The sequence below is a fragment of the Rattus norvegicus genome, chromosome 3, assembly GCF_036323735.1.
Source record: "Rattus norvegicus strain BN/NHsdMcwi chromosome 3, GRCr8, whole genome shotgun sequence".
Classification (NCBI taxonomy): Eukaryota; Metazoa; Chordata; class Mammalia; order Rodentia; family Muridae; genus Rattus; species Rattus norvegicus.
In genome coordinates this window covers 174,029,661-174,046,744 of record NC_086021.1, presented here as the reverse complement: position 1 = coordinate 174,046,744, position 17,084 = coordinate 174,029,661, and the positions used below count along the sequence as shown (strand labels likewise).

The window sequence follows — 17,084 nt, the reverse complement described above, 5'->3', positions numbered from 1 at the left end:
CAGGAAACCCGGCAGAAGTCCTAACAAGGGAAGGCTACCTGGCTCCAGCCAGCTGACCCTGCCTTCTCTGCACAGTGGTTGCAGTATGGCCAAACCAGCCCCATCTCAGGAGAGAGCTGAGCTAGTAAGAACGCTGCTTCCTCCATGGCTCCCTGTCCCCAGGGTCTCAGAGGGCAGGTACTACATACCCTGAAGCCCTTCTAAAGCAACGCTTCTCCTAACCTCATGGAAAACATTTAGCAGCCCGTAAGTCTGGTTTAGGCAGGAATTGGATGTCTCTTCCAACCTCCTGAGCTCAGGTAGATGCCTCTAGGGGTTCAGTACCACAAGGACCTGTGGATGGGTGTGAAGGCCTGGGACCTTAATAAAGGGCACCTAGGGAATGGTCACCGAGGCAACCACCCCAAGACCCTCACACACTCTTGGGGAGTTTCTGTATTTCCTTTTACAAATGAAACAAGGCAGCAACAGGGTCAGTATGGGGCTGGGGAGGCACGGGCCTATTTACAAGGGACTTGGTGAATCTGAAAGGGTGGGAGCAGGAAGGGGGAGCCCTGGCAGAGCCATAATATTCCTATGTCCCTGGCAGCTCAAGTCCTGCTGCCACCCCAGGGCCCTCCAGCCCTGAGGACTGAGTCCCAGCAGTCTGTAACAGCACCCCTGGAGTTCCTCCTTCCCCGCAGGATATGTTAGGTGGGGTGAGGCTCTCGACTAGGGCCCTGCTCCCGGCCGGAGTCCCGGTCCTTGGCCTCTGAGGAGGAGGAGGAGGAGGAAGAGCTGGAGCCATGGCTGCGGCCCGACTGCTTATAAGCAGCGGTGAGCTCCTGCAGCCGCTCTGGCGTCGGCCCCCACTTGGCGAACCCGGGGTCATTCTGCAAGAAGAGCACTGCCGTGTTGTGGACGGCCTTGTAGTGCATTTCCTCCCTGTGGGCAAAGGCAGCTGTTCAGGGCAGGGCACGGACCAGGGCCTGCTCACCCAGCCTGCCATCAGACCTGGCTTCCTCCCCATTGCCCCGGGCACCTACTTCTTGCAGATGTGCTGGGAGCCACTGCGGTACTCGTGCTCAAAGGCAGACAAGACCAGCTGGTGGCGTTTGAAGCGGCTCTGCTCCATTCGGGTGAGCGCTGGTGTTGGGGGCTCCCGCCACTCCGGGATGAACACAATGAAGGACAGGGGTTCTGGTGAGCTCTCCAGCAGTTTCTGTGGGAGGGACAGTATGGGGTGGACATGAGTTACTGCCCCCAGGAGGCTTGCAATGTTGCCTGCCCCATCAGCTGGCAGCACACCCACCTCGAAGTGAGAGACCATAGCATCCATGAGCTCCTCGCAGAACGGAGGGTTGGCCTCAAAGGAACCACTCAGCGGGGTGAAGTCCAGGCAGGGCCTAAAGAAAGGTGAGCACTGTAGCCCCACCAAAACCTAGTCCTTCACACAGACATAAATGATGTCCCCATCCCTAAGCAGCCACAGTGTGGGCGATCTCACAAAGAAATGGTGACAGTTGGACCAGAGGCCAACATTCTCTTTTAATTGTGCTGGGACAAGGAAATGACCTTGCCCTCAGATAACTAAACTTGGAACGGAGGCTAAGCTCTGGGTGTGCTGGGTGTGCGTGCCTGTGTCTACTAAGTTGAGGAAATAGTCTCAAGCCACCCCAGCAGAAGCCACACCCAGGGCTTTCCCAGCCGCCGAGCCTGAGCCTCTCCTTCCTCCAAGCTTTCTTCCTCCTGGACATCCACCCTCCTCACCTGCTATCTCTGAGGTCTGTTTTACTCCATGGAGCCCAGGATTCCTATTCCAAACCTAAGCCACAGGCCAGCTTAGGCAGTTACATGTTGCGTGTCTGTTACATGTCTGCCCAAGGAGCCACAACCTGGAGGCTCCCAGTGTTTACATAGCATGTCAGAGGTCAGAGGTCACTGGCTGGTAAATGGTAACCTGGGAGCTGCCTCCCAAAGTGCCTAAGTTCTAAGCATTAAGAAGCAGCTAGTACGGGGGGAACTGTGCCGTAGGAGACATCTTTCTGGGTAGAAGGGGCCCAGGAACTCCTGGATCTCACCCGCGGGAGCCAAAGTAGCCATCTGTGTCAGGGAAGGCAGAACAGTACTGGCGGAAGTAGCAGTTGAGGGGTGAGGCGAAGCACTCGAAACTGACACCAAAGAGTCTGTGGAGGGCCTCAAAGACGTGCACTGGCAGTGACCCCTGCAGGCCAGTCCCCTCATAGAGGCCCACACCAAACATCATCTGCAAATTAGCCTTAGTCAGTGTGAGGCTTCAGTCTCCCTGCTCCCTTCCAGGGGCTCCGTTGTCCCAGCTCTGTACCTGATATCGACGGAGAAGACACCAGACTCTAGGCAGGAACCTCTCAAAGGCAGAGTCATCCACACAGCTGTAGCGGTAGAGGAGCCACTGTAGACAGACAGGAGGAGGGATTCCCCAGTGGCTTCATGACCTTACAGTGGCCAGCTGATGAGGACTCTGCTCAGCGAAGATCCCAAGCCTCCACTCAGGCCATCAAGGGCCTCCCCAGTTCTTACCAGTTTGCTGAAGTAGCTGCGGCTGACCTTGACCATCTCTCCCTTGTAGCGGATGCAGACTACACTGTTCTCCATGTGCATCTCCACACTAGGCATGGGGGGTGCAGACACGGCCAGGCGCACTGGGTAGCAGTATACCAGGCGGGGCTCCAACTCTGAGGCCTCTACTTCCTCTGTGGATAGGGAGGACAGTGAAAGACTGTCCACAGTGGACAGCCTCCACACCCACTGTGCAGTGCTTATGAGATGAGACTCCGTTTCCATAACAAAGGAAACCATGCCATTAAGAAGTGCTGCCAGGGGGTTGGGGATTTAGCTCAGTGGTAGAGTGCTTGCCTAGCAACCGCAAGGCCCTGGGTTCGGTCCCCAGCCCCGGAAAAAAAAAAAGTGCTGCCAGGCAAATCACAAGTATGAGAAAGGCAGCCTTCGTCTGGCTAGGTGTTAGCGTGATAGTTTGCGTGGACACTTACGTTGCCACAGCAAGTTACTATTACACTTGGGTCTGGGAAAACAGGTTAAGGGACAGGAATCCAGGTCAGCTTCCAGCTTCTCTGTTCACATCACATCATTTCCTCAGTGAGCACTGACTCCCCAGGGTCGGGACACAGCAGGCCCTACCCAATGCTCTTCAGAAATCAGATTACCCCAAGTCCATCCAGTCACTGCTTTGAGGCACAGCCTTGTGCGCTCCGTCAGGGCCTAGGACAGTAGATGAGTCTGCTCGCCATGCCACCCTACCTGGGATGTTGTTCTCCTTGAGGATGGCAAGGTGCTTCTCTCGGATCCGTTTAACATATTCCAGGGAGATGTGGTAGATCTTGCTGCAGATGCCCTCCACAGAGTCCTTGGCTGCAGCAGAGACATGGGGCCCACACTGCCTCCGCAGGTGCTCCAGGCGGTCCTGAAGAAAAGCCCTCATCAGGACACTGATGACAAAAGCACCTCGGTGGGGCTGGCAGGTGGAGCTCTTGTGGGGCTATTGAATCCCAGATGTCCCAGTTTTGAAAGTGGCTCTACTGTTTACTAGCCATGTTGCTTGGACAGATCCCTTGGCTTCTCTGAATCTTGTTCCTATCAAGGTAATTCAAACTAGCAAATAGGACATTGTGAATAGGAGTGTCATCCCCCTCCACTCACCAAGCCCGTCATGTAAACAGTTTTTGTTGCCACTACATTGGCAGAACCCAAGACGGCAGAAAGCGGCAGCCCAGGCGAGCTCCACCTTACAGCACTGGGTGTTTGCTGGGAGGGCCGTCAAAGCACAGGGAGCCTGTTGGTCCACATTTAAAAGGTTTTGCTTTTTAGTACTTAGAGATTCCCCCATGATCTGCCGTGTGACGATGAGTGACTCTGGATAGTGAGTCAGGTACACTTGCTGATGTGATCTATGACACTTGTCTCTTGTGAAAAACAGTACTGAGAAGAAAGCCCACTGCGAGTTGATGGAGATGGTTGAGTGGCAGACATAGCCAGAGAACATGATGGCTGTGGATACACTGAGGAGGGATCGAATCTGAAGGTGGCCAGCTGTTTTATAATATTTATTTTATTTGTGTATGTATGTGTTTACCTTCATTCATGCCAGAAGAGGGCATCAGGTCCCTTGTAATAGGAGTTAACAGTTGTAAGCAGCATGTAGGTGCTGGAATTGGACCCCAGTCAACAGAGAGCAGCCAGTGCTCTTAACTGCTGAGCCATCTCTCCAGCCCCCTAAAGGTACTTTTTTTTTTCCTGGATCTGGGGACTAAAGGTACTTTTAATTGTGATATGGACATGCACAAGGAAAGGTAGATCTCTTCACAAAGATACACTGAAGTGGTGTGTTGGTAATTCATCAGGTTGGAAGACAGCATCTATGTGTCTGAGCTTCAGATTACAGAAACAATGTTAATGGAATTGTTCTTTGGGAGAAAACCGCAGGCCTTAATCATCTCTGTAGTTATGATTCTGGGGACTGGTGTGCATCAGGTCTGCCACACTACAGCCCAGGCTGTTGTGGAAGCCAGCCACCTCACAAACAGTGCCTATCAACTGACCTCTCCCTGGGCCCTCTCACCATGTAGTCCTCCTTCGAGGCTGAGTGCTCCTTCCGCAGCCAGCTAAAGGTGTCCTCCACATTCCACTTGACCACTTTTCTGCTGTCAGGGGATGCACTCCTGCAGGTTGATAGCAAGAGAACACTGTGTTTTGTGTGGGGCTCAGCTGTTAGGTGTCTTGTTCCTTGTCCCGATAAGACTACCATCTCAGACACTAGCCTCTAAGCTTACGTCCCATCTGTCTTAAGCATTGACACACCTGTGTGAGCATTAGGCAAATGCGCGAGCACACACACACGCACACGCACACGCACACACCATTTTCATTGTGTGGGGCAGAAAAAGCCAAACCTGGACTCAATGAGCCGCCTGGCAGCTTCTGCATATTTAAAGAGCAGGCGTTTGGCTTCCTCCCGGAACTTGATTCGAGATAACCTGGTTTTAGAAAATAGGCAAGAGTTAGAACCCTACTACCGGTGACTTGTACGAGGACCAAGCAGCCGAGCTGTAGAGCTGTACCTGATGGGAATGTCATTCATAATTTCACGAAACATGGACGGAGACACAACTGGTTCACAGTTGCTTGGCAACAGAGGATCACAGCCTTTGTCCACCACTTTGCGCTCTAGCATCCAGCGGTTGAAAGATTCCCGGGGTGGCTCAATGCCTATGGGACAAGAGCTGTTAAGGACCTGGAGTAGTTAACGAAGTCCACCAAGACAGAATGGGCACAGCACTTTGGAATTCAAAATCCCCTGAGCCTCCTGAGCTAGGAGGTGTGGGCTCCAAGCTTTTGCTAAGCCTTTTCCCAGTTTCAGGTATGGAAACTGCAAAGAGGTTGAGCAGCACACTCAGCATCACAGAGCCGGGGCCCAACAGCTCTGTTTCCCCACAGCGCACTGAGAGCCACCAGGCCCCTTCCCACATGAGCCCAAGTGGTAAATCTATGGCGAGGCTGCAGAGCTCTCACCCTCCCGCTGCTGGCACAGTTCCCGGTAGTGCTGGCGCAGCTTCAAGATGAGCTGAGAGCGGAGCAGCTCAACCTCAGGGTGTGGGGGCAGGACCTCAGAAGGACCCCTGTGCTTGATGACAGCATTGGTCTGGATGTCCAGGTCCCAGTACACCCTAGGGGCACAGACAGAAGTTGTGATGAAGGCCTGTCCACCACAACCACCCCACCACAGCCCTGAACAGTCCACTCATCAACAATGGAGGTATCCAAGCCAACCAGCGAAGACTCACTCAGTGGGTCGGAGGAGAGCTGCTTGTTTATCTTCAGTGGATGCACCCCAAATCTTTAGTATTGGGGTTCCTGGGATGCTGGGGGAACTGGGCACCGACTGGCTTGTGGGTGTCACAGGTATTTCAATCTGAAGGAAAAGAATCCAAAAGGCATCAAGTCAGAAGGCTCAGCAGCCAGACCCAGCATCATGTCCAGCAGCTGCACTTGGGAATCCCTCCTGACACAGCCTTTGCAGGGACCTGCTAGCCACATGCCCAAGGTAACCACTTAAGCCAGGTCCTGGAAGCTCCAGATACTCACCTTGGGCTTCTTCACTCCATTGCCACTTGGCTGCTCTTCTGAGAGCTGTCGCTTTCTGGGCTTGTTCTCTACTGGGGGAGTTTCCACTAAGGTTGAGTCTTGGGGCAGTGGGGTTGCATTTAGCCCCAAAGGGTCCGACTACAGGAGGGAAACCAGCAGAAATGTAAACAGGGCTGTAGTTTTGTCCGACTTTCATGCCTTCCCACCCTGCACTGACTCAAGGAAGCCAGAGGTCTGGAATGTAATAAAGAACCCAGCATGGGCTCCTCCCCTGCCTGCTACCTCCAACTGCAGCCAGGGGTGAACTACCTACTTCCTGGTTCCCTGACCTTCAGAAAGGCCAAGTTAACCCTACCTCACCACTGACATTATGACACAAGTCAGTGCTATGATGTCTGACCTTGGATTGGTGCTTTAAGAACAAAACTGAAACCAGGAATCAAGAGAAGTCAAAAAAGTCAAGGCTTTGTGTGGGCCTCCTTAAGTGACATCAAGAATCCTGCACATGCCCCTCTGCCTATAAGCAGCCATGTGGCCTTGGCCTGGTTACTTTGAACCTGTGTCTTCACCTGCGGACTGGAGAGGTCCCTGCCTGATGGGTAATAAGGCCTGCTCCAACTGAGGGGGTCTAGGAGCTCGGGTGGCTGCCTGACCCTATGGTAACTAACACTCTATAACACCCTTCCTTTCCCACTTAGCTTTACTTTAAACCCTGATTCTCAGAGGAACTCTTCCTTCTTCCCCAGATCAGGATCCCCAATGAGTTTCAATACCATATTTTTATTTTTTAGTTTTTTAAAAACAGGATTGTCTGTGTAGCCCTGGCTGTCCTAGACTCACTTTGAAGATCAAGCTGGCCTAGAACTCATAAAGATCTACCTGCCTCTCGTCTGCCTCTCAAGTTCTAGGATTAAAGGTAGGCACCATGCCTGGCTCAATACAACTGGAATCCTGCTGTCCACCACAGAGCAAGCATATCATAAAAACAGGAAGGGAGCGAGTCAGCCTTGCTCATCTCATTTGCAATGTGTTCTGGGTTCAGAGTGCTACACTAGTAATCTGACACTTGTCACTCTCTCCAGTCTGAGGGCAGACTGACTTGCTTTATGTTTTATCTATAGGTATCAGCGCACGGCTAGATGCCTAGTTGTTCAGGATAGCATTTGTAGAAGGAGAGAGACCTGCCCTGAGACCCTTGCCCCAAACTGGCACTCACAAGCACATCGTGCTGACCCAGCACAGGCATCTCCCACAGGGACTGGTTGGTGAATCGGTTGAAGTAGTAGGGACGGCTCTCCCTTCGGCTCCAGCACTTCTCCCAGCCTGCATGTACCAGTTCCTCTGCAAACAAAAGTACAACCCAGACAGTCAGGGCTGTGCACAACACTCCTGCTATCTTGCCAGCCCACACCACTGCCCCCAGTACCTGGGAGGTCCTGTACCAGGCGAACTGGCTTTGGAGAACAGGGCTGGTTCTGATTGGAGGTGCCTGGAGAGTGACTTAGAAGGGATGCTTCTTCCCGGGGGCTGCCGTGATTCTCATTGGCCATCTCAGCACCCACTCGGGACCTGCCGCACAGGACCAAGAGTGTCAGCTCCATCCCACCCACCAATTACAACCTAGGGCTCTGGTGACTTATCTAGAGATTGGAGAAGTCCAACAGTCTTGCCCTGGACAGCGGCCAGCTGACGCCACAGATGCACTGAGATTAAAGTTGTTGTCCCCTCTGTTGTACAATGGAGCACCCACTGTATATCCTTCTAATTGCCTAGCTTGCCCTTGGGCTCATGTTCTCCAGGAAGCCTTTCCCCCCACCCTCCCTCTCCCCTGCTCCATGCCCAGGTTTGATGGGCAAAGCTCTTCTAATGCCATGGAAAATGCATTGTAGTTCTAGATGGCTAGACCCGACAGTGGAACTCTCAGTAGACTGGGTCCAGGGCATTGGTCTCCAAGGCTAAGAATGCCACCTGGGCCCAAGAGGAGCTCTACTAATCTTGCATATATTTAAAGAGCACCAGAGCAGCCAACAAGAGAGAAGTCATTCCTACGAGGACCAGTGCCTTCCTTGGGATAATGGTTTTACTGTTCCCACTAGGTAAAGTCTCAGTGGACCAGCCCAGCTGAAGAGGAAGCATGGACTCTAACTGGTTGCAGTCTCATGCTAAAGGAAGCAGTGTAACTAAAGAGTATCATCTGGTTCAGTCCTTCAGAAGCCCCAGGCAAACACTGACTCTTAATGCAGCAACAAAGCCAGTTTCTTCAGCTTTCTATTCTCTGCTACCCCTGTGCACACCTGGGACAGGCCCCAAAGGCCAGGCCCATCCTAGTCTGGATCTATTACACCCCTGGGGACACCTGAGATTAGACTGGGGAGTTTGTTGTTTTTAATATGTTACAAAACCCATGAGAAACCTTCCCCCACAGTAAGACCACAAAGGCTGATTCAAAGACTTTCTTTGAGCTGATCAGGAGTCCTGACTGGTTAACGACATCATAGGAATCATAGAACGTTTATTTTATTTAACACTCAAAGACGCCTGTTAATTTGGAAATGGAAAAATCAAATAGTTACTTTATCTGTACAGTTTGGCAGATAAAAATCACAGGGCAACAGGACATGTAACACAAGAGCCTTGATCACAGAAAGGTTTGGAATGGCTTCTTGAGGGGCTGAGCCCATGGGTTTCAAGGCTGAATAAAGTCCCCTTTTCTCTCACCCTCTGGGGTCTGCGATACTAGCATGAGAGTGTTTTCTTCTCTGGCTGATTGAACCCACGTCACGGGGTCCCACAGAAGAGGGGGGAGGCCCACAGGAAGGCGCAGCAGAAGTGGGTGGGCTGGTCAGCAGTTCAGTTGACAAGGACCCAGGGGACTCCGTGAATCAGCAGCTGGAGAGCAAATAGAAAAAAAAAAAAGTCATTGGCCTATGATATGAAACCTTGCGAGGCAGGAACAACAGCAGAGGGACAAGGCCACACTGGGAAGGTCTAGAGGCTCAATGAATCAAAGTTGTGCTTCTTAGAGTTGAAGATCAGCCTGAATGAGACCCTGTCTAAATAAATATGCTGAGACAAACATCCCCCCCTTTTTATGGTGGTGGAGGTTCTTTGGTTCTGAGACGGGTTTCTCTATATAGCCTGGCTGTCCTGGAACTCACTCTGTAGACCAGGCTGGCCTTGAACTCAGAGATTCACTTGCCTCTACCTCCAGAGTGCTGGCCTCAAAGGTGTATGCCAACATCCCTGGCTTTTTTTTTGTTTGTTTGTTTAATGTATTTGAACGTCCAACCAACAAAGCTTGCATGCCTAGGCCCTGGACCTGGTTCATCAACAGAACCCTAAACTTGGTTTAATGCTTTCCTAGCACCTCGAAGTTGATTGGTTTGTTTTTGTAGCACTAAAGATAGAACTCAGAGTCTTATACATGACAGGTAAGTGCTCTTCCGTGTACTCTATCACCGGCTCTTGATTGAGACCATTATGCATAGCTTAACACATGTATATGAGGTTCTAGGTCCTTGTTCATGCTACATGAACTTTCTGCCACTGACCCAGACCTCTAACTTTTGAGACAGGGTCTTAAAAAAATGGACAAGATTGTCCTTGAACTTAATCCACAGTTCAAGAAGGCCTTGAATACTTAAATATATGATCCTCCTGCTTTGGTCTCTGGGACTACTGAGATTACAGCTCACCCCACCCGGACTAGGAGACAAAACTTGCTTTACTGGCTATGAAGGCCAGGTCTGAGATTGCTTAAGTAGTAAGGGTTCCAATAGGCAACCCCACCTGGGAGTCTGAGGTTGACTCTTTCTTTTCTCTTTTTTCTTTTTCCAGTTCTTGGGTTGAGATGAGAACTCAAATAGTCCAAGTTGGCTTCAAACTCACTTTGTAGTTGAGTATGATCCTGAATCCCAATGTCTTCTTCGACCTCCCAAGTGTTAGGATTACGGTGAAAGCCACCAAGATCAGCTTTCTTTTTGAATTGGCTCTGCCTGTGTTGCCTAGATCAGCCTTCCCATGAGGTAGAATATAGACACATGCCAATGGGAATCATGTTTTCATCTTGCACAACAGAGCCCCCATACACTGCACAGCCAGCTGTGCCAATCAAAGTGTCTACACCAAAGCAATGGAAACAAAGGACACATATGGAAAGTCTGGGGCAATATCTTAGGCCACCCACAATTAGTGAGACATACTTCTTTGAATGTCTTGGAAAAAATAAAAACATGCAAACACATATAACACATCTCATCCACCTTTATTGAAAAATGTGTGTCCCAGAAAACGTGAAGGGTGCACCTGGTAGATGCATTTGTTAGAGAAGGCAGAAGCAGGCTGGCCCAGTGCCACCTAAACAGGACACTACTGCAATCCCAAACCAGCTGAACGCCATGACACCTGTGAGCAGTCAGAAGCTTGAAGGGTGGAGCTACCAAAGAATTTGTAACTTTAGGGCAGGGTCTCACATAGCTGACACTGGTCTTAAACTCAATCATCCTGTCAGCATCTCTAACTGTTAGAATTTCAGATCTGTGCCATCACGCTCGATAAGATTTTGTACTTTTTAAACGCACTCCAGGAGGGGCTGGGAGACAAGATGACAATTTTTTTCATTTTACGCTACTTGAAAATGTTATCAACTTAGAATTTAAGTGCTCACAGTGAAGCTGCTTTGTACACTGACTGCCCAGCATATGTGAGACCTAGGGTTATACCCCCAGCACCACATACACACACATCAGAGTCCGGTGTAGTACCGGACACCTTTTATCCCAGCACTCAAGACGCAGGATTTCTGTGAGGGCAACCTGGTCCACATAGTGAATTACAGGATAGCCAGGAGGTGTAACACAGAGACCCTGTCTCTTTTTTTTTTTTTTTTTTTTTTTTTTTCCGGAGCTGGGGACTGAACCCAGGGCCTTGTGCTTGCTAGGCAAGTGCTCTGCCACTGAGCTAAATCCCGAACCCCGAGACCCTGTCTCTTAAATAAGATAAATTCGCATAGATGGGTGCAGCAGGTCTCTGGCTAAAACACCAGTTCTAAATAAAGCTAGCCAGACCCAAGTTCAAGGCCGTACTGCCATCACGACTTTTGCGGCAGAACCATTTGACCCCTGCGCCGTAGTCTAGCGTTCTGTGCACTCTCGCTGCTGCTCCCAATTGATTAATGTATTCACTAAGGCTGTGTCTTCCGGACCCCCACGCATACCAAAGTCTGAGAAACGCAGAGTAGCCTACGAACAAACAAGAGTATCTGCGCAACCAGCGGAACTCAGGCGAGAGAATGCATCCGATTCCCGGATTGGAGGAATATGGGGCGGGAGCGCTTCCCACTGTACCAATCATAATGCTCCGGGTCTGGTGGGCGGGGCCACAGGACGTGCGAAGTGCGCACGCGCGCAGTCGGGACCTACCTCCCCAGCGCGCTCCCGCGTACCCCTCCCCCAACCCCAGCGGGGGCGGGATGTTTGGCGCGCGCGCGCGCCGGCCCATCTCCCGGGCTCCGCCCCCCGCCCTGCCGCGCGCTCCCGCCCCCGGGCTGAGGCGACTCAGAGTCGGAGCCCGGCACAAAGGCGGTGGCGACGGCGGCAGCGGCAGCAGCGAAGGGACCCTAGAGGCCGCTCCACCCGGGCTCTCTGGGCCCACTACACTCACCCCAGCCAGCGGCCCTGCTGCCCACCCGCGGGTCTAAGATGGCGGCGACGAAGGAGACCGGGCGAGCGGCAGCCCCGAGCGGGAAGCGCCGGAGGGGCCTCCGCCATCCTGCTTCGGACTCCCAGACCCTGGCGCGGCTCGCAGCAGGACCATGGCTTCCTGGGGTTCTTACCTGCTCGAAGCGGACTCGAGGGGATGCGGCCACACGTTCTGCTCGACCGCCCGTTTTGCCGCCTCCGCCTCGCCCTCCCCAGCGCCGCTGCCGCCATCTTGTGTCCCGGGCCGGGACTCTGCGCTGCGCATGCGTTGGTACCGCCTCTGAAGGACCTCGCCACGGCCGCGCCGCCATCTTGAGTGTGGCAATGTTGGCTGGTTCCCCAGACCGTGATTGCTTTCTCCCTCCCCCTCCCCAACTCCCCATTTTCCGGTCCTTCTCTGTGTCCCTTGTGGTCCTCAAGAGGAGGAAAAGCAGCTTTGCTCTTCTTGAAATGTAGGTGGGAAGGAATGAATCTATACGTACGCCCCTGCCGAACACGCTCGCAGGGGCCGAAGATCTACTTGGACACTTTAGGGGGCATGAAGCTGGTCTAGAATCTTCTGGGGGCTCTGGCTCAGTTGCCGACCCAGGAGCGGAGTGGTGACGTAGGCCCTGCACGTGGTAGATGCCTGGGTCCTAGTCTGCACAGTGCTCTGCTGCTTCCAACCAGTCTCGTTCTCTGCGCTCTAAGGGTCCTGGAATGTTTTCTCTCTCTGCCTAGAGGCCAGATGACGTGCAAATCGAACCTTTTCCCGTTAGCAACCTGTTCACAAATTGCTCTTGCATAATCGTAGCTTTTGGAGGAGTGCTGGTAGGGCAGAGCTGGCTCTGGGCAGTTGTAAAGTTGTGAAGACTACACAGCTTAGGAGACGCTTCTGCAAGTCTTGGACGGGCTCCCTGCCACAATTAGGCTACTAGCTCCACCCACTTGTGGCCTCCTAAGGAAGCTATCACCATTTAAGGTATCTTGAAAGGAGGACAAGTTTGCCACCTGCTGCTGGACTGGGATAGCCACTGAGGTCTGTGACAGTGATGATACTGGCTGCCAGTAGTTTGGAGGTGGAATGTTAGGAGGTCAGGAAAAATGGTGATCAGCAGTATAAACTAGTAAGAACTGGAGGATCTTATCTAGTCTGTCCTCAAACACCTGACCCTTGATCCCAGGTGTGTCCATCTTGTATGTCTTGGGGGCTGGTGGGGATAGTCTTGCTATAACCCTGGCAGGCCAAGAACTCAGATCCATCTGCTTCGTGAGTGCTGGAATTAAAAGTGCACCATCATGCCTCTTAAAATCTTTAAGGGTGGTAGTGGTGTGCACTTGGGGAGGTGGAGGCAGGAGAATCAGGAATCCTTGCCTACATGAGACCTTATCAAAATAAAAGCATAGCAGCTGGGCCTCTTGGCTTACAGCTGTAACCCTAGTACTTGGGAGACTGATAAAGAAGGATCACTAGTTTAGGAGGTCAGCAGGGCCACAAGAAATCTGCTTTTAAAAGGAAAGTTTGAAGGGGATTAGTGGGCTGGAGAGATGGTTCAGTGCTTAAGAGCACTGACTGCTCTTCCAGAGGTCCTGAGTTCATCCTAGCAACCATGTGGTGGCTCACAACCATCTAATGGGATCCGATGCCGCCTTCTGGTGTGTGTGAAGACAGCTACGGTGTGTTCATATACATTAAATAATACTTTTTAAAAAGGGGAGGGATTGGTGGTTAGGGGTGTAACCCTGTGTTTCTCTAGTCTCTAACTCTGTCCTTGTGCTTTTTTTTTTTTTTTTTTTTTAATGCGAACCAGGTATGAAGGTGGTGGGTTCCTTTAACCCCAGGACTGGTAGCTACATAGGAAGTTTCAGTCCTGATCCTGTCTCAAACAAAAACCAGATGGAGTAAAGTGTGCACCCTTGAAACCCCAGCAGCACTCTAGCCCTGGAAAAGCTAAAGCAGGAGGGTTCTAAGTCATAAGTCAGCCTGGGCTACATAGTGTCGTGAAACACTAGCAAAACCAGAGCAGCGCAAAAGAGTTGGACATGGCAAGTCCTTGTCTCTAGATCCAGACACTAGGAAAGCTGGGCAAGGGGCCGGATAACACGGGGAAGTGCCATCTGAAGAGAAGAGAAGCATGCCTGCAGAAACAGTCATCGCACCAACTCCATAAGGAGAGATGGTGGCACTCAGGCCAATTTACCAACTCGGCAAAAAAGCAGAATCTCCTGCAGGTGGTGATGTTCTACTCTGGTAACAGTCACCCCCTGCTTTTTATAGCCCTGCTACCTGACATTGAGGCCTTTTGAGGCCAGCTTGATCTAGCCAGCAAGATGCTGTCTTCTCTGCCCTCCCACCTCCTTTGTGTATTCTGATGTCACTAATTACTCCAGGCTTTACATAATTCACCCTTCAGGTCCGGACCCACATGTGGCTAAACACCAGGTAGCCTCCCTGACAAAGTTGTTTAAGCCTCTCCCACCTCCCAATTCATCCTCCCATTTCTGTATTCTCATAATGTCCTGAGCATACAGTGTCAACTCCCTTTGCCTGTACTGTACAGGACTTCCTTCCTAGCTAAGCCTACCATGTTCAAGAGTCTTGGTCCACCAACCTTTGAAAGATCACAGTTAGGGCTGTTAACTACCTTCAGCCACAGGTGGTAGGGAAGATCTCAGGACTGTCCAACCAAGTATCCAGCTAGCCATGCAGTTCTGCCCTAATAGCATGTAGTCTTAGGGCTAGAAGGTGTAGGTGGCAGAGGAGAGAGGGCTCCACATATGCAGCCTTGGGGGAGCTAGCATTTCTTGGTGCAGAGCTTGGTTTTGGCTGCAACTCTTCACCTATCTTTATGTATGTATGCCTAATAAATACATTGCTACCCAGGAGAAATCTGTGGTGGAATTCTGCCTTGGGGTGCTGTTGGAACATAAGCAGTAGGGGTGACCATTGTATACATCTTTCTCAGGTCTATTTAGCAACAGCCATTAGACTGCTTCAGGATGAGGAGGGCTTACTCCTATCTGCCTGGTCCATGCTCGGCCCTGTGACTACTTGTTTGATGACCAGAGACAGACCACAGTGTAAAAAAGAGTGGCTGTTTTAGGCATCCTGGTTTCTATTCTAGGCTTTGGCTTCTGCAAAGGAAACATGGAAGTGCTGTCCTTGGGAAAACCAAGAAAACCATGAGCACCATGCTAAGGCCCTGTGGTTGGCTTAATCTTCTGTCCTATATACCCCCACTCCCTGACTTAAGATGCTGGGGAGCAAACCTAGAGACCCATATTCCTGGAAGAAACACCCTCAGACACTGAGACTGGCTTCAGAATACCCAATTTTGGGGATAATGGCTTTTTTTCTCAATCTGAGTTTGGTTCCCAGCACCCACATCTGGCAGTCACAAACACCTGTACCTCCAGCTCCAGGGGATCTGATGTCTTCTGGCTTCTGCAGTCTACACACACACACACACACACACACACACACGCAACTAAATCTTTTTAAAAGTCAATTTTAGGGGTTGGGGATTTGGCTCAGTGGCAGAGCGCTTGCCTAGGAAGCGCAAGGCCCTGGGTTCGGTCCCCAGCTCCGAAAAAAAGAACCAAAAAAAAAAAAAAAATCAATTTTAGTTTTCTAATGCAGAGTTTTAAAGGTCTGGCAGAGATCATGCCTGTGAACCCAGCACACAGGAAGGAGAATCCTGAGTTCAAGGCCAGTCTGTGCTCCATAGCAATTTCAAGAGCATCCTGGTCTAAATGAGACCCTGTCTCAAGAAAGATCAGTAAGATGGATCAACTAAAACCAGCTTTAAGAACCTTAGAGCTGGGGTTGGGGATTTAGCTCAGTGGTAGAGCGCTTGCCTAGCAAGCGGAAGGCCCTGGGTTCGGTCCCCAGCTACAAAAAAAAGAAAAAAGAAAAAAAAAAAAAAAAAGAGCACTGACTGCTCTTCCAGAGGTCCTAAGTTCAATTCCCAGCCACCACATGGTGGCTCACAACCATCTGTAAGGAGATCTGATGCCCTCTTCTGGTGTGTCTGAAGACAGCGACAGTATACTCCTAAATAAAACAGATCTTTAAAAAGAATCTTAGAGCTGCTGCTGTGGCATACGCTTTCCATCCCATTATTAGGTGTATTGAAAAATCCCACGCAGAGAGATCCTTATTCAAGTCTTGGGAAATCGCGGACCCCAGACACAGAGAGACCATTTTGGATGTAATAAGCAAAGGCGAGGTTTATTACGGAGACCTATTACAGAGATCTCCGGGCCAACACATATCCCACGCAGGAGACAGAGGTGTCGACCCGAGAGGCTGGGAAAAAGAGTATTTAAAGGCAGAGGCTGTGAGCACCAGGGGATGGGGGATGTCCAAGGGGAATGCACCGCAAGTTACAGGATTGTTTTATGGCACCAGCCAGAAAGTTTTATGGCCCCCTGGTTCCTGGAACAGAGCTACTAAATCAGGAGAAGGGTAGGGTCTTCAGGTCCTCATTATTTTTAAAAGTTTGTCAAAATTGATGGAGCATTTGTATTTGAAACACCTCTGGTTAGGCTTGGGCTGCCCGGTTTCTTGGAGTGCTCTCTGCAGGACACAATGGCTGAAAAGCACAAGTAGGGGCTTATCAGGGTCTGGAGGATGGCCCTGAGTGAGCTGGGGGGAGATGTCTTTGGATGGTTTATGGGTCAGTCCTCGATAGCCTGAGCTGGTTCCTGCATTCCTTCTCTTTATCTTTATGGCCTGCTATTCCTGGCGGCAGGGCTTAGCCCTGAGTTTGTGGCTTTTGGGGCTAACTCTTTTAATTTTATATTTTTAAACCTAGAATTCGTATAATTTTCTTTTCAGTATGTGGTGCACATATGTGCAGGCCAAGATTCTCACACAAAAAAGTTACTGTGATCCAAGATCCTTCAGAGGCAAGGGCGAGCAGATCTGAGTCCTGGGCTGACCAGGGCTACACAGGGAGACATTGTAAAGATCAAAGGTGACCAGAAGAGGGGATCAAATCCCCTGGAGCTAGTTACAGGTGGCTGTGAACTACTTCGACTTCGAACCTGGACCCTCTGGAAGATCAGCATTCTATTTCGGTTTCGTGGGACAGTCTGCCTCCATAGCCTCTGACTTCTCTTTGTAAATCAGATTGGCTTCAAACATACACACATAGGGAGCAGGTGAGATGCGCTCAGCGGATAAAACTGCTTATTGCACAAGCCTGAGGACCTGAGTCCAATTCCCAGAACCCATGAAAAAGATGGAGAGAACTGGCTTGACAAAATTGGCTTCTGACCTCTGTA

At 51.0% G+C, this 17,084-nt stretch overlaps 2 protein-coding genes across 3 annotated transcripts; one reads left to right on the top strand and one right to left on the bottom strand.

Annotated features, from left to right (window-relative positions):
- Window positions 1-341: 341 nt before the first annotated feature.
- On the bottom strand, window positions 342-13,274 carry Pcif1 (phosphorylated CTD interacting factor 1). Of its 2 annotated transcripts, NM_001108605.1 has the most exons (17): window positions 11,951-13,274; window positions 8,836-9,006; window positions 7,544-7,686; window positions 7,334-7,458; window positions 6,118-6,255; window positions 5,817-5,944; window positions 5,545-5,699; window positions 5,094-5,241; window positions 4,926-5,009; window positions 4,595-4,694; window positions 3,277-3,439; window positions 2,539-2,711; window positions 2,324-2,410; window positions 2,061-2,245; window positions 1,292-1,385; window positions 1,026-1,201; window positions 342-924 (listed from the first exon to the last, which is right to left on the bottom strand). In NM_001108605.1, exons 3-17 carry the CDS (start codon window positions 7,665-7,667, stop codon window positions 690-692), a joined length of 2,115 nt encoding a protein of 704 aa, NP_001102075.1. In that variant the 5' UTR covers window positions 7,668-7,686; window positions 8,836-9,006; window positions 11,951-13,274; the 3' UTR covers window positions 342-689. The 2 variants fall into 2 exon arrangements, with proteins under 2 accessions (NP_001102075.1, XP_038961470.1); XM_039105542.2 differs by lacking the exons at window positions 8,836-9,006; window positions 11,951-13,274 and having other exon boundaries at window positions 421-924; window positions 7,544-7,916.
- On the top strand, window positions 11,817-12,272 carry Pcif1l1 (phosphorylated CTD interacting factor 1 like 1). The gene has a single exon (XM_008762609.1). The coding sequence runs from the start codon at window positions 11,817-11,819 to the stop codon at window positions 12,270-12,272; it is 456 nt and encodes a 151-aa protein (XP_008760831.1).
- Window positions 13,275-17,084: the final 3,810 nt, after the last annotated feature.

Bases quoted from the DNA above. Each gene is read 5' to 3' on its own strand.
- Pcif1 (XM_039105542.2), bottom strand. From the start codon at position 7,718: ATGGAGCTGACACTCTTGGTCCTGTGCGGCAGGTCCCGAGTGGGTGCT. The intron at 5,010-5,093 runs GTACAGCTCTAC...TTCTAAAACCAG, and splicing joins ATGAATGACATTCCCATCAG to GTTATCTCGAATCAAGTTCC. The intron at 3,440-4,594 runs GTGAGAGGGCCC...GCTTTTCTTCAG, and splicing joins CCTCGAAGGAGGACTACATG to GACCGCCTGGAGCACCTGCG.
- Pcif1l1 (XM_008762609.1), top strand. From the start codon at position 11,817: ATGGCGGCGACGAAGGAGACCGGGCGAGCGGCAGCCCCGAGCGGGAAG.